The 21,884-nt window shown below is 41.6% G+C and overlaps 1 protein-coding gene across 3 annotated transcripts; it reads left to right on the top strand.

Moving 5' to 3' along the window:
• Positions 1 to 8,783: 8,783 nt before the first annotated feature.
• LOC121320087 (dual specificity tyrosine-phosphorylation-regulated kinase 2-like) lies at positions 8,784 to 20,153 on the top strand. Of its 3 annotated transcripts, none has more exons than XM_041258271.1 (3): positions 8,784 to 9,326; positions 9,926 to 10,059; positions 18,462 to 20,150. In XM_041258271.1, exons 1-3 carry the CDS (start codon positions 9,287 to 9,289, stop codon positions 20,064 to 20,066), a joined length of 1,779 nt encoding a protein of 592 aa, XP_041114205.1. In that variant the 5' UTR covers positions 8,784 to 9,286; the 3' UTR covers positions 20,067 to 20,150. The 3 variants fall into 3 exon arrangements, with proteins under 3 accessions (XP_041114205.1, XP_041114204.1, XP_041114206.1); XM_041258270.1 differs by having other exon boundaries at positions 8,785 to 9,326; positions 9,917 to 10,059; positions 18,462 to 20,146; XM_041258272.1 differs by lacking the exons at positions 8,784 to 9,326; positions 9,926 to 10,059 and adding an exon at positions 17,358 to 17,499 and having other exon boundaries at positions 18,462 to 20,153.
• The last annotated feature ends 1,731 nt before the right edge of the window (positions 20,154 to 21,884 follow it).

The following is a 21,884-nucleotide window of genomic DNA, read 5'->3' as shown; positions in this document are numbered from 1 at the left end:
TGCACATGCAAACTGGGATATCATGTCCAAATTTAGAAGTTTCTAAATGCATTTAATTACATTTATACCAGGAGGCTGGTTGATTTATTAGCATAGAATAACATTCTGTGTAAAGAAAAATACAGTGAGGTGCGTGCACAGGGACGTACATAGGGTGCCTCTGGTACAGCTAATTACCCTTAAAAGGTTCTGGATAATAACACGATTAATCCCTGCAGCAAAATATATGTAAAAATGATAATAAAACCTGGTGCTTTATTGCAGAGGATTGACCGGAGTACATACAGATGGCTCGATACATTAAATGCAAATGAGTCCTGCTTTTTATTCAGCGATGAGGAGCGTAAAAGTGAATGAGTTTGACTGATATAAGTAAAGCGCTCCAGTACCTGGGGATGATTGTGCACCCCTCTGCTTGAATTGTCTGTGGTATCCCCGACCACACTTCACCTTCCCTCCCATGGGTGCATTAGTTCAAACAGGCATTAAAAAGGCAAGCTCATTTCAGCTGAATGACAAAACAATAAGCAGCAGCTGGGATGGGGGGTGGGGGGAGCAGTCTAAACCGAGATTCCGATGTGAATCAAACAATGATTTATTATATCAGTCATTCTGAAAGTGGTCAATATCAAATATAATTGATATAATTGATTAACTTTCAGACTGTTTATCATGTTCTGAGCTAAAATATAAAATGGCTGGGAAGGATGCAAACAGTCGCAAAACCCCAATTCCAACAGTATGAGGAATGTTATGCAAATTAAGCGGGTACCTAATTAGCATACCCCTGCAAAAATCAAAAGAATTGATGTGGTCAGATTGAGTATTTCCATCTAAAGTGGTTTCAAAGAGTCCCAATGTAGATGGGAACCTATTTCAAACAGGTTCTGGTGTGGGTGCAGTGACCCTCGCTCTGGTGTGGGTGCAGTGACTGGCTCTGGCTCTGGTGTGGGCGCAGTGACTCTGGCTCTGGCTCTGATGTGGGTGCAGTGACTCTGACTCTGACTCTGATGTGGGTGCAGTTACTCTGACTACTATGCCGATAGAGCCCAATGTGCTGCTAGAGATTGTTTGATTTTAGAGGACGAAAGGGATAAGCCGCCAAAATGAAAAATAGATAAATAAAACAAATACATAAATTAACAAATAAACAAATGTAGAAATAAATAAATGTTAATTTATTTATTTATTTATTTATTTCAACATTTATTTGTTAATTTCTACATTTATTTTTCAGTTTGTCATAAACTATTCTAACTGAAATTGTAATTTAACACATTACACATTTAAAAAATGCTGCTACATTAAAAGGAGCTAATTAAAGACTGGAGTAAACACTCTGAGAATATCCCCCTTTGAATTTTCCAAACATATCTAAAATGTGTAGAGCGTGTAAATTAAAAAACACATATCTTCTTGACCCTGTTTTGATGTTTGCAATCAGTCTGAGTGGGTCTGGCTCAGTTACTTTAATACTGTTTTTCGTTTGATAAAGCTGTGCTTCAGCTGAGCTCAGGAGGTACACTTCAGTTCCAGTTGGCTGTCATAGACATATGCAGTGTAGGCTAGATCTGCCACTTTGACGCCTGTCTCCTTTTGTTTTTCTGGCAATACACGGTCGTGAACTAGAGGGCGTTATGGCTTACTAATATAAAAGACACTTTGTTTATCTAGCCAACATTACATATGTCTATGGCAGGAATGCATACTGTATACACACATTAGAGCCTGTTTGAAATAGGTTCCTATCTCCATTAGTACTCTTTGAAACCACTTTAGATGGAAATACTCAATCCGACCACATCAATATTTTTTTTTGTTTTTTGCAGTGGTATGTTAATTCTTCATACTCTGTGTGTGTGTGTGTGTGTGTGTGTGTGTGTGTGTGTGTGTGTGTGTGTGTGTGTGTATATATATATATATATATATATATATATATATATATATATATATATATATTTGACTAATTGCTAAAAAAAATTATGGAAATGTAGGTTTAAAAATACTTTATTATTTGGTGTATCCAGTGTGAGACTGCACGGCTGGTCAGGTATGTTATTTATTGTAGATATGAAATCCCAGGAGTCAATATATCGCTGGGCTAGCTCAATGAGGTATAAGCCATGCTCTGAACTATTTCAATGCTTTTAGATGCTAGAGGCAAGTACATTTCCATCCATAATACTTGACGTTTTTGTCCATTCCCAAAACAATTGCAGTGCTTCACTCAGCACACCTCCCTTTCTCCGCTAAATGCCTTTAGTCTCCTGATTGGCTTGCCCAGTGTTACCCTCTATTGTCTGCTCCCTGCTCTTATTATACAAATGCTGGCTATAACCTTCCAGTAATAACACCTGGTGGGTGTCAGTCAAGGTTGAGAGGGGAAATCTTTTAATACTAGCAGTCACAAACCCCAGCATGGCAAACTGAAACACTACCAAGAGACACCACAGCATCAAAAAACCCACATAGTGGCTTCAATAATGTATATATGAAACGATTACCACTTGTCTGTGTTATCAGAGTGTGTGTGCGCGTAGGAGAAGAGGAACAAATGCCTTCAGTTAGTGACAACTGCCAACATGCAAATCCCTACCACTTCTGAACGAAAGTTTCAGGAATGACACGTGGAAGCTGAGAAGAAGGGCTGATAAGAGTTTTCTAATTTGTTTAATCAACCGCTGGTAAACCTCAGGACACTGAAAGAGGAACCTGGCACGGGTTTGAAATGTCAGAATTATCTTAACCAATACATTGTTATATTCACTTTGTGTTTTATTTTCAGTGGCATCAGTGATCTTACAGGAACAGTGTTGCAGGGGGGAAGAGGTTAATGGTTACACTCTGGTGTACCACGTGTACTCTGAGATGAACTGGAAGCAGATGTCATTTCTAAAGGACCACTCTGTTTCGGTTGTTAAGAGAGGAAAGTTCATTGTATTTTTCTCCTCCGTCAGCCTTTTTCACCTCGGGCCAACAGTGAACGTTACTGGTGTCTATTTTAGTGATCTAAACGATGACAGATCTAAACACCACCGCTCTTTAACTCTATAATAATCTCTATAATAATCCAGGTGGGGTTTTCCCCAAGTAGTGATTTCTACACCCTTAACTGCATACAATAACAATACAGTGAATGAGAGCGGTGATATTAAGCTCCACCACTGTGAACATCATAAAAATAGACCGACAATGAAGGAGAGTAGTGGAAAAAATAATGTGTAGCGTTACTGATAGCTGGCTTGGAATGGATATCATTTAAGGACCATAACACTTTACATTGTGTCTCTAATTACTACTTACATAGTAACGATAGTCACTTAGTAAATACATGTGTACTTATACATAATTACAATATTATTGTGCATAGTTACAATGTACATGTCAATCAATTATTGTATGATATAACCCTAATCCTAACCCTAACCCTTTCTCTAACTCTAAACTTAACCCCAAGCCTAACCCTTTTCTGATACAATTGTGTACTTACATATATTGTGCAAAAAGATTGACACGTTAAGTACATTGTAACTATGCATAATCCCATTGTCATTATGTGTAAGTACACATGTATTTACTACTACTATTTGAGACACTTCATGTAAAGTGTTATTTAAGAATGAGGTTATGCCTATAGTACAGTGCTTCCCATAGAAACCCTTTCACTTTTCATCAGTGTATACTATATAGTATAAACAAGAATTTGTTTAGGCAGGAAATTATGTTTCCTCTCTTCCATGACAGTTTTGAAAATGAGGGGAAAGGGTTTTTTTTTTAAATCACAAAGCATTTTTTAATTTTTTATTTTAGTAGAAGACAACAAAAAGAGATGAACTGCAAGCGTCTCCCCGTAAGAGAAGATTTATTTTAGTTTTTTTTAGTTTTTTTTTTAATAAAGAGTACACAGAAACTTTTAACACTGAAAACTATTCAAATGATACATCTGCTTAGCCTTTGAACACAGCGCACTAGAAGAATGCCAGCCCCTTCACACACAAACCCAACCTCTCAGTTCAGACGAGTCACAGGCGTTGCTCTGCATTTGGAACACACTGTTCTGTTCCCTGCCCATCAACAATTATCATATAATTAGAGCATTGATTTGTTCTTTCTACTCATGTTATCAGCCTGCTTTTAATGATATAGTGTTGTTCGGATTATACATCAGTCTGGACTACCACACTGAAGACTGTACAACCAGGAATGAGAGACCATACAGTTCAAGGATATCACATCTGAAACCATCTTAAGGAAATGGAAAATAGAGATGTAAGCATACATATCACATCCACTCAACAAACAAATATCACTACAGCAGTGAACTGTAATTGAATAGTACTGCAATTGTAAAGAATGCTTGTGAACAGTGTATGCCGTCAATCACAAATCCTCATGTGAGAGAGTAGGAAGTGATGCGGCGGGCGTGTGACCGGAAAAGAAACCAGACAAGCAGATTTCATTGTGATAAAGCATGATTCAAAAAGCATGCTGGAAGATGTGTGACTGTCAGAGGTTCAAACCAGCTAAATCCCTACACTCGATCCAGCAGCCGCCACTTCACTAAAGCAGCAGGCCCTTTTGCATGCAGTATTTCACAGCATTTATGTTCAGTTTTCTGCAGAGGTCTGTATTCAATTACAACAGCAACAATCTTACACTTCTGTAGTCCTGTTTACAGACAAAGCTACCCCAAAGCGCTTGAGAAACACAGGAAAAAATAACTAAAAAAAGTAAGCCCTTAGTCTACTAAGCATCCACTGAACCAGAGCTCCTGGTAGAGAAGGGGAGTGAATCCCACAGTCTGGGAGCGCGAAAGCTGAAAGTCCTGTCACCTTGAGAGCAGTGTTTGGTACTGGGGAGGGAGAGTAAACCAGGGTTAGAGGAGTCAAGTGTCAGAGAGATTGGTGACTGGGTAAGCTTATTCAGATATGCAGGGGTCAGGCCATGTCCAGCTTTATAGGTGAGAAGAAAGATCTTGAAATCGATCAAGCTGGCTATTTGTGGAGCCGAGCGAGACCCAAACAGTGAAACTCTTGCCTCACAACGCATCTGAATTTGGTTATTGTGGGCCAGGCACAGGGGTAATGATTTGCGTTTACTGAAACACTCACAAGAAGAAGGTAACTACTGTAACTTATCCGGGTAATCACAATGGCATGGACCAGCTTTGTTGCATCAGGAAGAGAGAGAAAAAGAGACCAGGTTTCAGCATGGCAGTGTTACAAAGATGAAAGAATGAAAATTGGACATTCACTCCTGAAGTGCACAGCCTTTTACAGATGCATAGGTCTCCAGTTTCTTCACAGTTATTTAATGGGTGCAGCTCATGCTCATGAGGTCATGCTAGAAAGAGCAGGGAGGCATCTTTGGGTGCATGCCTAAGGAATTGACAAACACATGTATTTAGTTTTAATAAGATTACCAGCACACTTTAGATAAATACAGCCTACAGTGTAGCACATTTTTTAGCAGTTTAATTTAGGAAAACAAACATTCTAAAAATAAACCGCTGATGTGAGTCACTCATAAATCTTATAACACCCATTTAATATATATATATATATATATATATATATATATATATATATATATATATATATATATATATATATATATATATATATTTGGCAGGTTGTTTTCGGTGTACTAAACTAACCTTAACGCTCCCGACACGTCAGGATCGTAAATCACAAGGGGTCTGTTCGTGTTTCGTCGACTTTTTGTCCATTTCTGTCTTAATACTCTTTTTAATATGTTTGAGTTATACCTTCGTTGTCTTTTGTCTTGGTGACCTTAATTAATAAAAAATCTGTTGTAAAATAATAAATAAATAAATAAATATAAAACTGTTAAAAGATTATACCCAAATGCAATGTCAACAACCTTTGCAAACTTTGAGAAAATTCTACCGGAATATACAAAAAGTTAAAGCAAGTTCAAATTTCAAGCTGCCCCAGTCTCCTATCATTTACTCTTTAAACCTGGGCAATTTTTTTTTACTCAGGCATAACTTCAGAATCCTGAATTGGGCAATTTGGAATGTTTGAATGCCATTTTAAAAAGGGTTTGCATTTCTGAATCTTGATATTGGTACCATATGTTGTGTAGCTTGCTACCACTTGTCCCAGGGCTGAACACGAGACCCAAGTGTTTAAATGGACAACATTCTGCTTTTAACTTGGGGGATACACAGGGCAGCAAAAACAGAAACTGGATTACAGTGATTTAGACAACAGGTGTACTGGTTGCCACACACAAGCCTAGCAGTCTACATCGAGCAGCAAGAGGCTGCTTTCCTAGGAAAACTCATACCTCTGTCACAAGATACTTCACACCTCCGAAATCCTACCTGTAATCCAAACTGTTTTTACTGTGTATGCTGATGATAGATGAAAGAAAACATATATAATGGGCTGTCTGCCACACATAAGAAATATCAAGATTTGTATTCATCCTTATATAGTGTGTACAATCCAAAATGTAATCAAGTCTGAAAGAGAAAAAAACTGGAACTGTTAATTAACAATAACTTTTTGGAGAAGAGCAATTAGACTAATCCCAGGGTGGAAGCTGTGTCAGGAGGGTATGCTAATCCCAGGGTAGAAGCTGTGTCAGGAGGGTAGACTAATCCCAGGGTGGAAACTGTGTCAGGAGGATAGACTAATCCCAGGGTGGAAGCTGTGTCAGGAGGGTAGGGTAATCCCAGGGTGGAAGCTGTGTCAGGAGGGTATGCTAATCCCAGGGTGGAAGCTGTGTCAGGAGGGTAGACTAATCCCAGGGTGGAAGCTGTGTCAGGAGGGTAGGGTAATCCCAGGGTGGAAGCTGTGTCAGGAGGGTATGCTAATCCCAGGGTGGAAGTTGTGTCAGGAGGGTATGCTAATCCCAGGGTGGAAGCTGTGTCAGGAGGGTATGCTAATCCCAGGGTGGAAGATGTGTCGGGAGGATATGCTAATCCCAGGGTGGAAGCTGTGTCGGGAGGATATGCTAATCCCAGGGTGGAAGCTGTGTCGGGAGGATATGCTAATCCCAGGGTGGAAGCTGTGTCAGGAGGGTAGGGTAATCCCAGGGTGGAAGCTGTGTCAGGAGGGTATGCTAATCCCAGGGTGGAAGCTGTGTCAGGAGGGTAGGCTAATCCCAGGGTGGAAGCTGTGTCAGGAGGGTAGGCTAATCCCAGGGTGGAAGCTGTGTCAGGAGGGTAGACTAATCCCAGGGTGGAAGCTGTGTCAGGAGGGCAGACTAATCCCAGGGTGGAAGCTGTGTCAGGAGGGTATGCTAATCCCAGGGTGGAAGCTGTGTCGGGAGGGTATGCTAATCCCAGGGTGGAAGCTGTGTCGGGGGGTATGCTAATCCCAGGGTGGAAGCTGTGTCGGGAGGGTATGCTAATCCCAGGGTGGAAGCTGTGTCAGGAGGGTAGGGTAATCCCAGGGTGGAAGCTGTGTCAGGAGGGTATGCTAATCCCAGGGTGGAAGCTGTGTCAGGAGGGTATGCTAATCCCAGGGTGGAAGCTGTGTCAGGAGGGTAGGGTAATCCCAGGGTGGAAGCTGTGTCAGGAGGGTATGCTAATCCCAGGGTGGAAGCTGTGTCAGGAGGGTAGGGTAATCCCAGGGTGGAAGCTGTGTCAGAGGGAACATTAAGGGATTTGAAAGGGTTAAGAGTGAGGTTTTTAAAATTCAAAAAGAAACCAGTACAGAGGCCAGGACCAGAGGACCCATTCTGGAAGGGGAGTAGTCGGGTTGAGGGCTGAGAGTGGGAGACCCTTTCTTTCACAGAGAGAGCGAGAGTGCTGGGTGTATGGAATCGGTCACCAAACCATGCTGGAGCTGCTGGTTCATTGCTGGATTCTACAGCAGCAGTACGGCGGGAGTCCTCCAGTCTCTTGTGCTGCTCCACTCTAAAGTATATTGTGAACCTCTTGTGAGTGAGACAAGCCTTCAAATAGCCCACTGACCAGTAAGATCCTGGCATCTAGGGATGTTCAGTGCAACACTTTAATGAATTGAAGAGTCAGTTTAATTTACTTTATATAGAAATCTTCCAGAGATTCTGATAAAGTGTTTGGCAGATATATACTTCAATCCTCTCTCACTGGCACCTGGGAGAGATCCATATAGATGCAGGGGTCCAGAATTGTTATTGGTGTATAGACTGGGATTCATGAGCAGGAGTGTCTATATATGACTTGTAATTGTCATCAGGGTAAAAGGAAAGACACACTGATAATGCAGACTTACTGTAGATTATGTATCGACTGGAAAGGTAAGGGCCTGGAGACACATGTGAATGAGTTATTTATATACTGTACCTGTGAAAAGCAACAGTGCTTTATATAGATACCATATCTGAACAGTTTCAGAACTGTAAAACTCAACTTTAGTCTTAACACAAATTATTAATAAGCATCTGCGAAGACAGTAATCTGTAATAAAGACAAATAATTCAATATTAACAAGCAGGTTTAAACTATAAAGTATTAGAGTACAACAAAACTAAAAGGAGTAACACAACATGACACCTATGCGCTTATCGGTAGGGACGGTGCTTCTGTCAGTGTTTGCTATAAGTCATTAACATTTGTTTTAATGATGCACTGTTTTTTGATTTAGATGGATTCTTGATTTGGTTGAAGTTTGCAATTTGTTTTGCGTTTCAGCAGTCCCAAGATCACAAATATAATACAGAATAAACGGTGCGTTTATTCTTTTTGTATATTGGTGATCTTAATCGGAGCGGAACAGTCACTGTTGTCAGTCGTGAGCGCCTATGTGGTATAATGGGTGGGCTCTCTTTAACCTGGGACTGTTGAAACCGTGCTGTTGCTGCTCTACCCGAAGCCTCTTTCTCACTGTGTATGTCTGGAGAGTTTAGTTTCGCTTAGCAACCGGAGCGACCGCATTTCACGTAAGTGCACAGGGAAGTGGAGAGAGCAAGGACAGATAAGGAGGATTCTGCATATCTCTCGCCTATAATACTGGGAGTGAGTGTGGTTTACCTCTTTGCCATGCAAATGGGCGCTGCTGCTTCGCTAGCTCCTCTAAAGCAACGCTGGGATGTTAATTGTTTTTAATTGCATGAATTTTTAGACAGTTAATGACGCTACTGTTTTTTAGGTTCTAAAGCCACGGTAGCAAGTTTTTGGTGTCGTTTTCTGTGGAAGCACATGGTTTTGCGTCTCAGGTTGAGAATGCATGTCTGGATGTAGCTGATTGGAGTAACAGTTGGTGATCAGAGAGTGGGGGGAGGAGGAGAGACACTGAAAGTGGTTTTTCCGTGTGTCTCTCCAGCGGCCATGTTAACCAAGAAACCCTGCGCTGCCGTCTACCCTACTGGTAAGGAAACAGAAACCAGGAGCGAAACAAGGCAAAGCAAATGTTTAAACTGCATTGTTTTTCCTCTCCAAAACACACCAATCCCTAATCTGCTTCACGTGGATGTTCTGTTATTTAATCGTCTGCTTGCATTGGGGATCCGGGGTATTGGAAAGGATTTTGAGGGGTTCACAATTAAGATTTTGTTTTCTTTTTTCTGTCGATAGCTTTTTTTTTTTTTTTAATACAGGGTTTAATTGGATTAAACTACTTTTAATAAAATGCATCTTGCCGTTTCCTAAGGAGGGTGTTCGTTCCGTCCGTTCTGTAGTATTGTTTTTTTTTTTGTTCCTCAAACATCTTGAGACGGGATGAGCTGAGAGATTGAACCCCACCAGCCCGGTGTTGTGGCCAGTGTTGGCTGAGCTGCATACTCACAATGTAAACCCAGTGCAGTCTGTGCTGTACGGTTACAATTCACCGCGATTCAGACCTACATGACCATCCTGACTCTATGTTTTTTCAAGAAATGTAGGTGTCAGCATTTATTGTACATAGTAAACGAGTACGCTATTTATGTTGTTCTTTTTTTCTTCTTGCTGGGCACTGAGTCGCTGCAGGCAAAGGGGGTGAGGGCGTTTGCCAGTTGCAGTCATCCCCCGGGATCAGTACAGGGGGTCTACGGACTGGAGCAGGGACCGACCCGCCGCCGCCTGTCCCGCTGCCGCCTCTCAGGAGCACCTGCACGCTCTCGGTAAGACCACCTCTACACAGAGGAATTTGGGAAAATACTCAACGTCATTGTGTTAATTTGCAAAGAATTATATTAGGAACGTACAGGTAATAATACTAACAGGGGATCCACTGTGCATTACTAAGCTGCCTTGTGTTTATTTCACTCTTCATTGAATGAATCAAATATGCACAGCTGGTGTCATTAATGCAGAACACTGTACTGTGTACTACAACCTTTTAATAGTAATACTCAAACCGTGTGGTTGCCTCAGAGGTTTTAATAGCCCGACGTTTTAGTTATTTTAATGTACGGTAATTGTAACCATCCCATACAACAAGGTCACTTGAAAGCATGGAGCGAAAGCGGTGGCCAAGCGACGCTGCTCCGGTGTTTAAAGGAACAATAGGCTGAGGTGGAATGGTTAGAGGTGCTGCTGGGCCTCATCACTTCTTCTAATGCACGGTAAACTACCGGTCTTTTATTCATCTGGTATAATTATACAATTATCGTGCAGAAAGTAATCAAAACATATTTTACCTGACGGTGTACCGTTTCTTATAAATAACTAAACACTAGTTTTGAGTTTTATGATTCGATACCGAAAATGTAAAAGGTTATGAGTTGCTTAAAAAAAAAAAAAAAAAAAAAAAAACGGGGGGGGGCTCTGCTGTTTTGAAAGGAAAGGACTCTTGAACAAAATTGCAATATGCGTGTAGGCAAAGTTGAAGTTGTTATTTCAATCTGTTTCAGGTCCACCTCCACTTAGATAACACACCCAACCCAAACCTCAACCCCCCCACCCCCACCCCAACCTAAACCTCAATTCGCTCCCAACCCCCCCACCCCCACTCCATCCTAAACCTCAATTCGCTCCCAACCCCAAACCTCAACCTCAACCCCCCCAACCTAACCCCCCCCCACCCCCAACCCACCCCACAACCTAAACCTCAATTCGCCCCCAACCCCAAACCAACCCCCCAAACCACAAACCCCCAGTTAAACCTAAACCTCAATTCCTCCCCCCACCCCAAACCAAACCTCAAACCCCCCCAGTTGGGGGTGGGGGTTCAATTCGGGGGTAGAACCTCAATTTGGAGTTAAGCGGGGGTAAACCAACCCTCAACCCAAAACCCCAACCTCAACCCCCACCCCAAACCTCAACCCGCACCCCAACCCCCTTGGAACCTAAACCTCAATTCGCCCCCAACCCCAAACCAACCCTCAACCCCAAGGGTTTGGAGTTGGGGGGTGGGGTTTGGAGTTGAGGGGTTGGGGTGGGAATCTGGTGTCTCTACTGTGTTTGAAGGCTGGAACAGCTGTAGCAGAATTCATTTTGAGCCCTTTTAAAGAAACACGCCTGAAATTAAACAAGTATAAATGTTGCATGTCGTGCAGAGATTTGCAATATGCATAATGAGAAGTGTTGTTAAATACATTATGTACCAAAAAGGAAAGGCTATGGCTTGGTTCCTGAAAAATGCTAAACAGATTAGGGTGAATACAAATACGCTGTGCTGCACGGAACACTGCCCTCCTCCCAATACTGTAATATCCATTGGGTTTGGAATAGTGTGAACTATATATATATATATATATATATATATATATATATATATATATATATATGCCTGCTTGCTATACATTTTGGTGCTGAATATTAGAATATCGAATGTGTTTCCATCATAAAATTAAACACTTTTTAGCTGTTTTTTGACAGGTGGAATTGGTGCAATTTACATAAAGGTGGTGAAATAACTAGCCAGTATTTAAATGAGAAACCTGCATGTTAATGATGCAAATTGTTTCAGGATTTCAGTCAATGGGCATGTGCGATTGAAAGGTTGTAAAGGCGGAGCAAAACAAAACAGACGTGTGTTTCAGGAGAAAGCCTAATTTCTGTAAGTGTGTGTCCTGTATTAATTAAATTTTAGTTTAATGTATCTGGTTATGGCAGATATTGTATACCAAAAAAAGGGTAAATGAATAGATAAATATATAAGTACACAGACATTTGTTTATTTATTCATTTATGTATTTATTTTTCATTTTGGTATACAATATCCTCTATACCCAGTTGCACTTTATGAAAAAAAATATTATGCAAGTGTATAATAGGATATCATACAAACAATTTGTGGCAAAGAATGACAGGGCTTTGAGTGATACTGGCAATGCAGGACCCCCTCCCTGTGCCTGACCCTAAAGAATGACAGGGCTGTGAGTGATACTGGCAATGCAGGACCCCTCAGGGTGCCTGACCCTAAAGAATGACAGGGCTGTGAGTGATACTGGCAATGCAGGACCCCTCAGGGTGCCTGACCCTAAAGAATGACAGGGCTGTGAGTGATACTGGCAATGCAGGACCCCTCAGGGTGCCTGACCCTAAAGAATGACAGGGCTGTGAGTGATACTGGCAATGCAGGACCCCTCAGGGTGCCTGACCCTAAATCCTCTAAGTTCATCCCATAAATACAATATGGTAGCTTTATCCATTCGATATCCCCGATGTCTCCAAAATGGTGGCCCTTTGACGAGACACTGGTGGGGTCTACTTTCGACTGCGATTCCATACTGGGGGGCAGCTACGCTATCCCTTTCATCCCCTAAAATTGCAGCAATCCCTAGCAGCACACTGGGCATCATCACCATTACTATAGTCAGAGTCACTCCACCCACAGCAGACCATTTCTTATTGTAGCACGGAGCCTGTTTGAAATAGGTTCCCCTCCATTCGGACTCCTTGAAACAGGCGGAACAGCTCTAGATGGAAAATACTCAATCTGACCACATCAACCCTTTTCATTTTTGCACGGGTATGTTAATTAGGTACCCACTTAATTTACATAACATTCTTCATAGTTTCAGAATTAGGGTTTTTTTTTTTAAAACAAATTGTATTATGGGTTATTGTGCTGTTTTAAATATAGTGTTCATTCATAGTGTTGGCATCCACCCAGAACGGTTTAGAGTAATATTTAATAGACCAGTAAAGGTCTATTGTCCAGCCCGTTTTGCTCGTTGCTTTTCTGTTGGATAGTCCTTATATCTGCCCTCAGCTGGGAGGTGATGTTTATGAGTTATATAGCATCAGTTACTCCAGATGCAATCCTGGAATTCATCAGTGGGAAATCCTCTTCAGAAATCTGTAATAATCTTTTATCAAATGTGTTACAAAATGATCAGGTGTAGTAAAGTCATTTGACAAACTTTTTGATTATCTGTATTTCTCAATGCCTTCAGGCTATCTGGTTGGTAAAGATTTATAATGACCAATTATTTTATTTTCCCCCAATTTGGAATTTCCAATTCTGTTTTTTCTCCTCACTGCAGTGAGTCCCCACACAGCACAGATGTTCTGAAGGTGTGTGAGTGTCCTCCGATCTCACAAAAGCCAAAAAAGCCAAAGCCAGAATTGCTTTTATTCTGAGCATTCCGTAGCAGATGTGGGCAGGGCAGCCCTGCTTTTTCTCCACTCTGAATGTGTCCGGTCTGTCCAGTAGGGTTCGCTGTTGTGCGATGAGGAGAAGGAGTCCCTGCCGGTTTCCCGTCCCCCACCCGGAGCGTCACAATGACGCCCCCTTCGGAGTCCCCAGCAAAGTTCAGCCTGTTTGCACAGCCCGGACACGAAGTGGCATCGTCCAAGCTGTGTGACTCATCCAGCGCTCCCAGCAGCAGCGCTTTAACTGGATGAGCTACTCGGGGACCCCCTTAGTAAACCATTTTTTTTTTTTGTTCTGTTCATTTTAGGAGGTAATGAATACAAGCTGTATAGACTCATTTGAGTCTAATTACTGGTTGGATAAAACCTGTGATAAGTTTGAGACCCAATTGCTGGCTTCTGCTTTTTATTATCAAGCTCCAAAAGGTATCATTTGCAGCAGGAATGTTTTCTGGGACTTGCTGTGATGGTGCAGGGCCACGTGGGTCTGGGCAAGCGTTGGCACCCTGGTATAATCTGTTGAAGGACAGGTGGTGTGGAACACAGTGAAGCAAGATGGGGTCTCCCAAGTTTAGCTCACACTGAGCAGCTGAGATGCACCTGTTTGTCAGGGTTAGGGTTAGAAACGACGGAGAGCTTCAAGTTTGCTTGATTGATTTGAATACATTTTTAAACTCAGTTTTCATTTTAACACCTGTCTCGTCAGGGTTCACGTGATCAGTAAAGGTGTAGCAAGCCTGGTAGTACGAGGTCATGAATGAATTCTCAACCCCTAGTCCCCACTGTCACTGACCCTCTATGTGCATTTCACTTACCCAGGATCCAATACTGCTTCTAACACTTGCTAAGCTCCTCTGCTTAACTGACACTGTATGAAAAATGAATAATACTATTAATATATTTTGGAAACCTTTTTTAAATACCTGACTGCTAATGGGGCAGTGAAATGGGAACCAAGAGCAGGACTGGATAAAGCCTTCGTATACCTATTAATCTTCTCCATAATCTGTACCTTAATTACTCCAAACTGACTCGCAATACACAATCCCTTTGACCCCAACGTCTTGGCTATCTATCAACTAATCAGTGAAGTGGCTCAGCCCGGAGTAGATTCTGACATCTGACAAAATCAGTCAGAGATTGTATGCCTGAAGGCATTGAAAGGCCTTTCCTTTTTAATTTAAATAATTTACAGTAAATCCCTAATCACTGAGTATTTAACCCCTTCAAGTACACAAGGAATTGAGTGGCTGTTCAAACAGTTTCTTCTTAAAATACATTTGAGAGTGACTCGTATCGCAAGGAGCAAACTGACAATTTGGTCGAGCAGATCCAACCTGTCCGTAAATACTAAACTCTGTTTCATACGCCTTATTGCAAAAATAAGAAAGTTAGCATTGTTTTATTTGTGGGACACACATGTCTCTTGTACCTTAAAGGGTTAACAGTGAAGCTCAAATTAAAAAATTATAAACAAGCCCAAAATTGATCACACCATAAAATATGTCTTGCCTGGTATTCATGAGGAAATTAATGGTACTATAGATTGGTTGATGGCTTGCTGGTTTGGTAACTCCTGTGTGACCATTGAGAAACAAACGCTCTGTCCAAGCTTCAGCAAATTGAAAGAGAACATTTGTGTCTGTCTTGTATAGTGACTGTCAGATATAGGAGAAGTAACGTGTGTCATGATCTGGAGAATTGTCTCATTCTGCAGCTGATTTGTAGCAGGTATTGTTATCCACTGCATTTTTAGATACAGCTGTAGAACTCTTCATTTGGTTTTGATGACACTTCGTATGGCTCTAATTTGCCATAAGTTATGAAGTCATCGTGGTAACCCACCTTTTCACAACATGCTGGGCTAATGAAGGCTTTATCTTCAGAAGCAATTGCCACAAGTTTAACAGTCCCCCATGTCACTGCTGTTAAACCCAGGAATAATCTCCTAACTTCTCACTTTGTTATTACTGCATCTTGTAAAGTGCTTTGTGGTGGTGGTCCACTATGAAAGGCATTATATAAATTAGATTGATTGATTGATACCTGGCTAGCTACTGAAGGCAACTGGGCCCATTTCTTGAAGTGCTTCCCATTTTAGCTGACATTTTCTATTCATTTGATCTTTGTATTCCAGGTTCAATAGCTTACCTTTAGCCCATATAGATCTTACATGATTAGTCAGGGGAAGAGCCTTGGGAACAAAATCCATTTATGCTTTGCATTTATTAAAGCACACATAGAAATACACACACACACACACGCAACGTGCTTGCACACGTGGGTGGGTAAACACATGACTGGTGTTTGCTAATATTGCACATGGATTGCATTGTACAGTGTAGGCCAATTCCTTCCGTGTGCAATATCTTTAATTAGAATTAAATGCTTTACACGTGCAGCCTTTACACAAATATATGTTTTCTAGTCATTTTATATATTAAATAAACAAATAGATAAACAATGGAGGGGATAGCGTTTCCAATTTAGATTTTGATAGGGCTGGGACAATGCATCGAATCATTGGAATAACTATCGATGGATAAAATAACCGACTGGCAAAATGTAAATCTACACTCTTATTCCTTGCCTTTCCTTTGGTTCCTTTAAATAATAATAATAAAACAAAAACCTCCCCGCCCACTACGCAGCACGTACGTTTTTAGAGTAAGCGTGACAAAAACAAAAAAAAAATCTCCAAATTCATTACTCTGGATCATGCGTGTGCAAAGGAAAAGCTTTGACAGGATTTAAGTGAAGCGCTTTAAGTAGAAACAAACAGGAAAAGCACGACTCAAGTTAATACAGGACGTACCAATAAGGTGGAAAAAAGTTTATTACATGTTTGAATTAAAAAGGACAGTTATTGATTTGATAGAAAAATAACCAGACACGCTTTCCCAACCTAGCAGCCTTGGCAAAGAACATGTTAAGTATCCCTGAAACATCGGTCCCGAGCGAGTGTGTGTTCAGCAAAGCAGGGATGCTTGTGAACAAACTCCATTCTTCTTTGAAACCGGAGAATGTGGATGCCATAATATTTCTGAATAAAAATAGAAAATAAGCTCTGGAGAGCGCACAGACTGTTACGTTGGACTTGTAAAGAGTTATTCTTGTGACTTGTAAAGAGTTATTCTTGTGACTTGTAAAGAGTTATTCTTGTGTTCCCTGTTGGAGGATTTTTTTTTTCTCTAATCCAGTTGCTGTCAAGACATCTTAAGGTAAGACAGTAATATTTTTAATGTTTTATTAACTTTTTGTGGGGGAACCTCGCCGACAGTGTGACTGACATAAATAATTAGAAATGTGTAGTTTTAAGTTCAACTGGAGAAACATTTACTTTTTGTGATTAGATTTAATGAAAATACACCACCTACTCGATCGAGGGCCGCGATATAGCGTTAGACCCATAGAGAAACAAATAGGCTAACAAATAAATTACTGTACAACCACACTCTCGTTTTATCGCGGGTGTCAGGGTCCAATATAAGTCCTCTATGCAACCTGCTTTTTCTCATTTCTCGTATAAAAAGCAGCACACCATTTTAATTCGTACAGCGGAGGGTAATTGCTTCTCATCAACTTCAGTCTCCAATTAATTTCATGAGTCTTCCTCTCCTTTCTCAAATGTGCATACCCGTGCATTAAAATAATCATTTCCCAACAACAACATAGGAGGCTTGTTGCTAGGAAACTGACGTCACTGCCTTGTGGTGCTTGCTAGTGCATTGCTGCCATACGTGAACACCTCGTTGACTAAAATAAAAATCGTTTCAGCAAGTAGATATTTAATTTGCTTTGTATTATTGCGCAATGCGTGTGTATATCATAACAGTACGATAGTAATGCTTTGTTTTTGATTGTTTTGTATATTTTTGTTCGTGATGTGCAGTACGAAATAAAACAAACAGTAATTTGTATATTGCAGCTAAGGCATACACAGACAGTAAAAATGTGGGGGCCAACTCCAGGAACGGTCTGAATCCACAGTATAGCGAGGGGCGGTGTAAGAGGGATAGGTGTGTATGTACTTGTTATTTACACGTTTCTTTTGCATTCTGTAAAAATGATGCATCCGGTCTTTATGAAAACGATGCATCGATAGTAAAAAAAAAAAAAAAAAAATTCTCAGCCCTAGATTTTGAACATGTTTTAGCACCTGGTTCTTTTTATTTTTCTTCTCTCTAATAAAAAGTAAATAGATAAGTTTCTGGGTTAACGAGAAGCTCAGGAAGTGTTCAGTCAGGAGGGCAGAGGGAGTGAAAACAAAGCCTTCAATTACAGGAGGGCAGTGGGAGTGAAAACAAAGCCTTCAATTGCATTCATGTTTCCAAGCACTAAAGGCTGAAGCAGCTCTCTCATAGCTTGTTGCCCATGTGGGAGAATAGAAACATATCAAACCAGGGTCATGTGTGAAAAAAAAACACTTGAGCTTGAAGCAGCAGTTAACCAAATGGGTGTTTTTATTCCCAAAGCCTAAAAGACTGGGTAAACATGCATACACTGCGCATTAGAGAAGGAAATGGGCTTGAAGTGGGAGAAAAAGAAGTGCAGGATTAGAGGATTTCTGTTTCACTTGGGGATCCGATTCGCTGTTAAAAATAGCTCTATACCGAGTTTCGTCATGGGGCGGGGGAGTAGCGAGTAGCATAAATAATTAAATAAGTAGTAAAAATTTGTATGGAGTCTTAAAATAGGACATTCATTGTAAAGGATCAGATCAGGTAATTGAAATCCTTCATATAAGTCAGCTTTGTACTTCAATATTTGAATCCATGCTTAATCCATGTAGATTTTTAGCATCTAATATCTTCTGCAGCTGTAACATAAACAAAAAAACAGAAACAGTAACACTAGTGTGTGGTTTGTGTTTTAAAGGCAATATATAGTAATGCTCTTTTTATTTAGTGGGATATCGAGAGCTTGCACAGTTAGTAATAATGCATGCTAATGGGTTTGTTTTTTTCTTGTATTCCTTCAGGTCGGAGACAGTAAGCACACAATGAACGACCACCTGCACAATGGTACCCACCAGCAGATCCACGTCCAGCAACTTTTTGAGGAAAACAGTAACAAGCGGACGGTTTTAACAGCCCAGCCCAACGGCCTCACTTCGGTGAGCAAAGCTGGCTTGCTGTCGGTGCAGGACAGGCAGCTGGACATTGCCCACCGCCGCCAGGGCAGCTCCAGCTCCCTCAAGTCCTCCGACGGGACAGGGAGGGCAAAAGCCTCGCCCATGGCACCCGAACAGGCCATGAAGCAATACATGCCCAAGCTGACGGTGTTCGAGCACCATGAGATCTTCAACTACCCTGAGATCTACTTTTTGGGTCCAAACGCCAAGAAGAGGCCAGGCGTGATCGGGGGCTCCAACAACGGTGGCTATGACGACGACCAGGGCTCCTACATCCACGTGCCCCACGACCATCTCGCGTACCGCTACGAGGTGCTCAAGGTCATTGGCAAAGGCAGCTTTGGCCAGGTAGTGAAGGTCTACGACCACAAGGCGCACCAGCACGTGGCCCTCAAGATGGTGCGCAACGAGAAGCGCTTCCACAGACAGGCGGCGGAGGAGATCCGCATCCTGGAGCACCTGCGCAAGCAGGACAAGGACGGCTCCATGAACGTCATCCACATGCTGGAGCACTTCACATTCCGCAGCCACATCTGCATGACCTTCGAGCTGCTGAGCATGAACCTGTACGAGCTCATCAAGAAGAACAAGTTCCAGGGCTTCAGCCTGCCGCTGGTGCGCAAGTTCGCCCACTCCATCCTGCAGTGCCTGGATGCTCTGCACAAAAACAAAATCATCCACTGTGACTTGAAACCTGAGAACATCCTGCTGAAGCAGCAGGGCAGGAGCGGGATCAAGGTGATCGACTTCGGCTCCAGCTGCTACGAGCACCAGCGGGTCTACACCTACATACAGTCACGCTTTTACCGGGCTCCGGAAGTAATCCTCGGCTCCAGGTACGGAATGCCCATCGACATGTGGAGCCTGGGCTGTATACTGGCAGAGCTGCTAACGGGTTACCCTCTCTTACCAGGAGAAGATGAAGGGGACCAACTGGCGTGCATGATAGAACTGCTCGGTATGCCAACACAAAAGCTTCTAGATTCATCCAAAAGAGCCAAAAATTTTGTCAGCTCCAAGGGTTACCCCCGGTACTGCACTGTCACAAGCTTGCCAGATGGCTCCACGGTTCTGAACGGCGGGCGCTCGCGCAGGGGGAAACTCAGGGGCCCGCCAGGCAGCAAGGAGTGTGTGACGGCTCTGAAGGGCTGCGACGACCCCCTGTTCCTGGACTTTCTGAAACAGTGTTTGGAATGGGATCCCTCTCTCCGCATGACACCCAGCCAGGCCTTACGACACCCCTGGCTGAGGAGACGCTTGCCAAAACCCCCGACCGGGGAGAAGAGCACCACCAAGCGGATCACGGAGAGCACTGGTGCTATTACATCCATTTCCAAATTACCTCTAACTTCAGGCTCCTCCTCCTCTAAGTTAAGGACTAATTTGGCACAGATCACCGATGCCAATGGGAATATCCAACAGAGGACAGTGTTGCCAAAGTTAGTTAGCTGAGATGGAATCCGATCCGTCACAACGGGAATCTAATTATTATTATTATTATTATTATTACTACTACTCTTTTTAATATTATATATATATATATATATATATATATATATATATATAAGGAACGTTATTTAAAAAAAAAAAAATAACTACAATGCTGAGCCTTATTCAAGTGCAGGATTGAAAAGTTATGGGATTGGATATTTGTTTGCTTGATCACTACATGACTCATTTTTTTTTTTTTAAATGTAAAAAAAAAATTTATTGAAGGGGAAAAAAAAAGACTGCTCTAGGTTTTCTTTGCCTCGGGACTGAGTGCACTGTCGCAGGGTGTCAGCATCCCACACAGTCCTGCCTAATATTCTATCAAGCCCATGTTTAGCTGTGATATCTTCTGTAATGTTTTAGTGTTGTACAGGTCACTGTGAAGCTGTTCTACAAGTATCTAGTGTTTTAAGTGAAAGAAGTCCTTGTTTCACCCCAGCTCAGGCCTACAGGTAGTTCCAGTCAGGGTTAAACGCAGGGATCACAGGTGTCGTGTCCTCGTGGCTTTTTATAGTCGAAACTCGCAGTAGGTGAGACAGTTTCAGGTAATGACAGCGGGCAAAAATAGAATCCGAGATCAAGGGGATTCAAAACAGATACACAGTGAAAGTGGGAAAAGGGAAGGCAGAAAGATTAAAGGATACCGAAGTGGAGAGAGAGAAATAAATGCAAAAAATATTTTTAAAATAAAGTACGTTTACATGACAGATTTTGTATGTGCCTCCAGTGCCCTGAACATTCCTGTTAAACATGTAGAAGAAAGAAAGGAAACAGACAGCGAATAGAAACGAGCAAGACACGAATATATTTGTATCTGAATGTCACGTTGTGTTAATTGGTACAGGTTTTCACTTAGTAAAAAAGGTGCAGTATGGAATTGTGTTAGTTAGTTACTAGCTGACTGTTTATTGGAGTAAGTAAAAGAACAGAACTAAACCACTTTCACCAGAGTGGCATTTTGTATAAACGTAAAACCTTTGGTGCTTTACCTTTTTTTGTAAGGTATTTTTTTTAATTTCATTTTTTAAAACTTAACTTGAAGTGCAGGGTACACACAAGAAGAGTAAACAGGAACACTGAGGCTTGGGTTAGCTTGGCTGCTGTGTTTGAATCACCATAGCAATACCTGGAAACTGTCCAACACACACTGGAAACCCACTGCAAGAGAGGAGCTAGTGGCTGGGTTAAAGAGGTAGGGAGCTGGGATGTTGAAGTATGTATTTGAATGTTGTTTTGTTTCGAGTCCTGCTTAGATGAGAGGATTTCTAGGGGGCCTCACAAATGTATTGGATTCAACTACATGGAATACTTATGAATGTCGTGATTAAATAACTGTGCCGGATGAGAGAGGATCAGTTGAAGAGAAAATAGTGTAACATTGTGAAATATAGTCACAAGTAGATTGTAGCATTTTAAAAAGAGCAATATACAGAAGAAGCTTCAGCTGGCTTGTAAATATTGGGTGGGAGAGCTGAAATAATTTATAGCATTAAATATCTTGTGAGGCCACAACTTGTTTCCATTAACGTGCTTCAAAATCCAATGCATTGTTAATTTAGTTCAGAGAAACTGACACCCTTTAATAGCCTCAAAAAGGGGTTTCAGTCAGATAAAGAAGCGAGTGCTGAGCATTTGAATGATTCCTTCATACACTTTTAAACAGTCTCAGTACTGTAATGAAAACAGTATACAATAATATATTGCTTCTGGATAAAATCCAGGTCATTTTTAAACAATCATTTGCACACATTGAGTGGATAAAAGTCACATACCATTTGT

The sequence above is a fragment of the Polyodon spathula genome, chromosome 8 (assembly GCF_017654505.1).
Source record: "Polyodon spathula isolate WHYD16114869_AA chromosome 8, ASM1765450v1, whole genome shotgun sequence".
Taxonomy (NCBI): Eukaryota; Metazoa; Chordata; class Actinopteri; order Acipenseriformes; family Polyodontidae; genus Polyodon; species Polyodon spathula.
The sequence above is the reverse complement of the archived record's forward strand: the minus strand, read 5'-3'. Positions and strand labels throughout refer to the sequence as shown.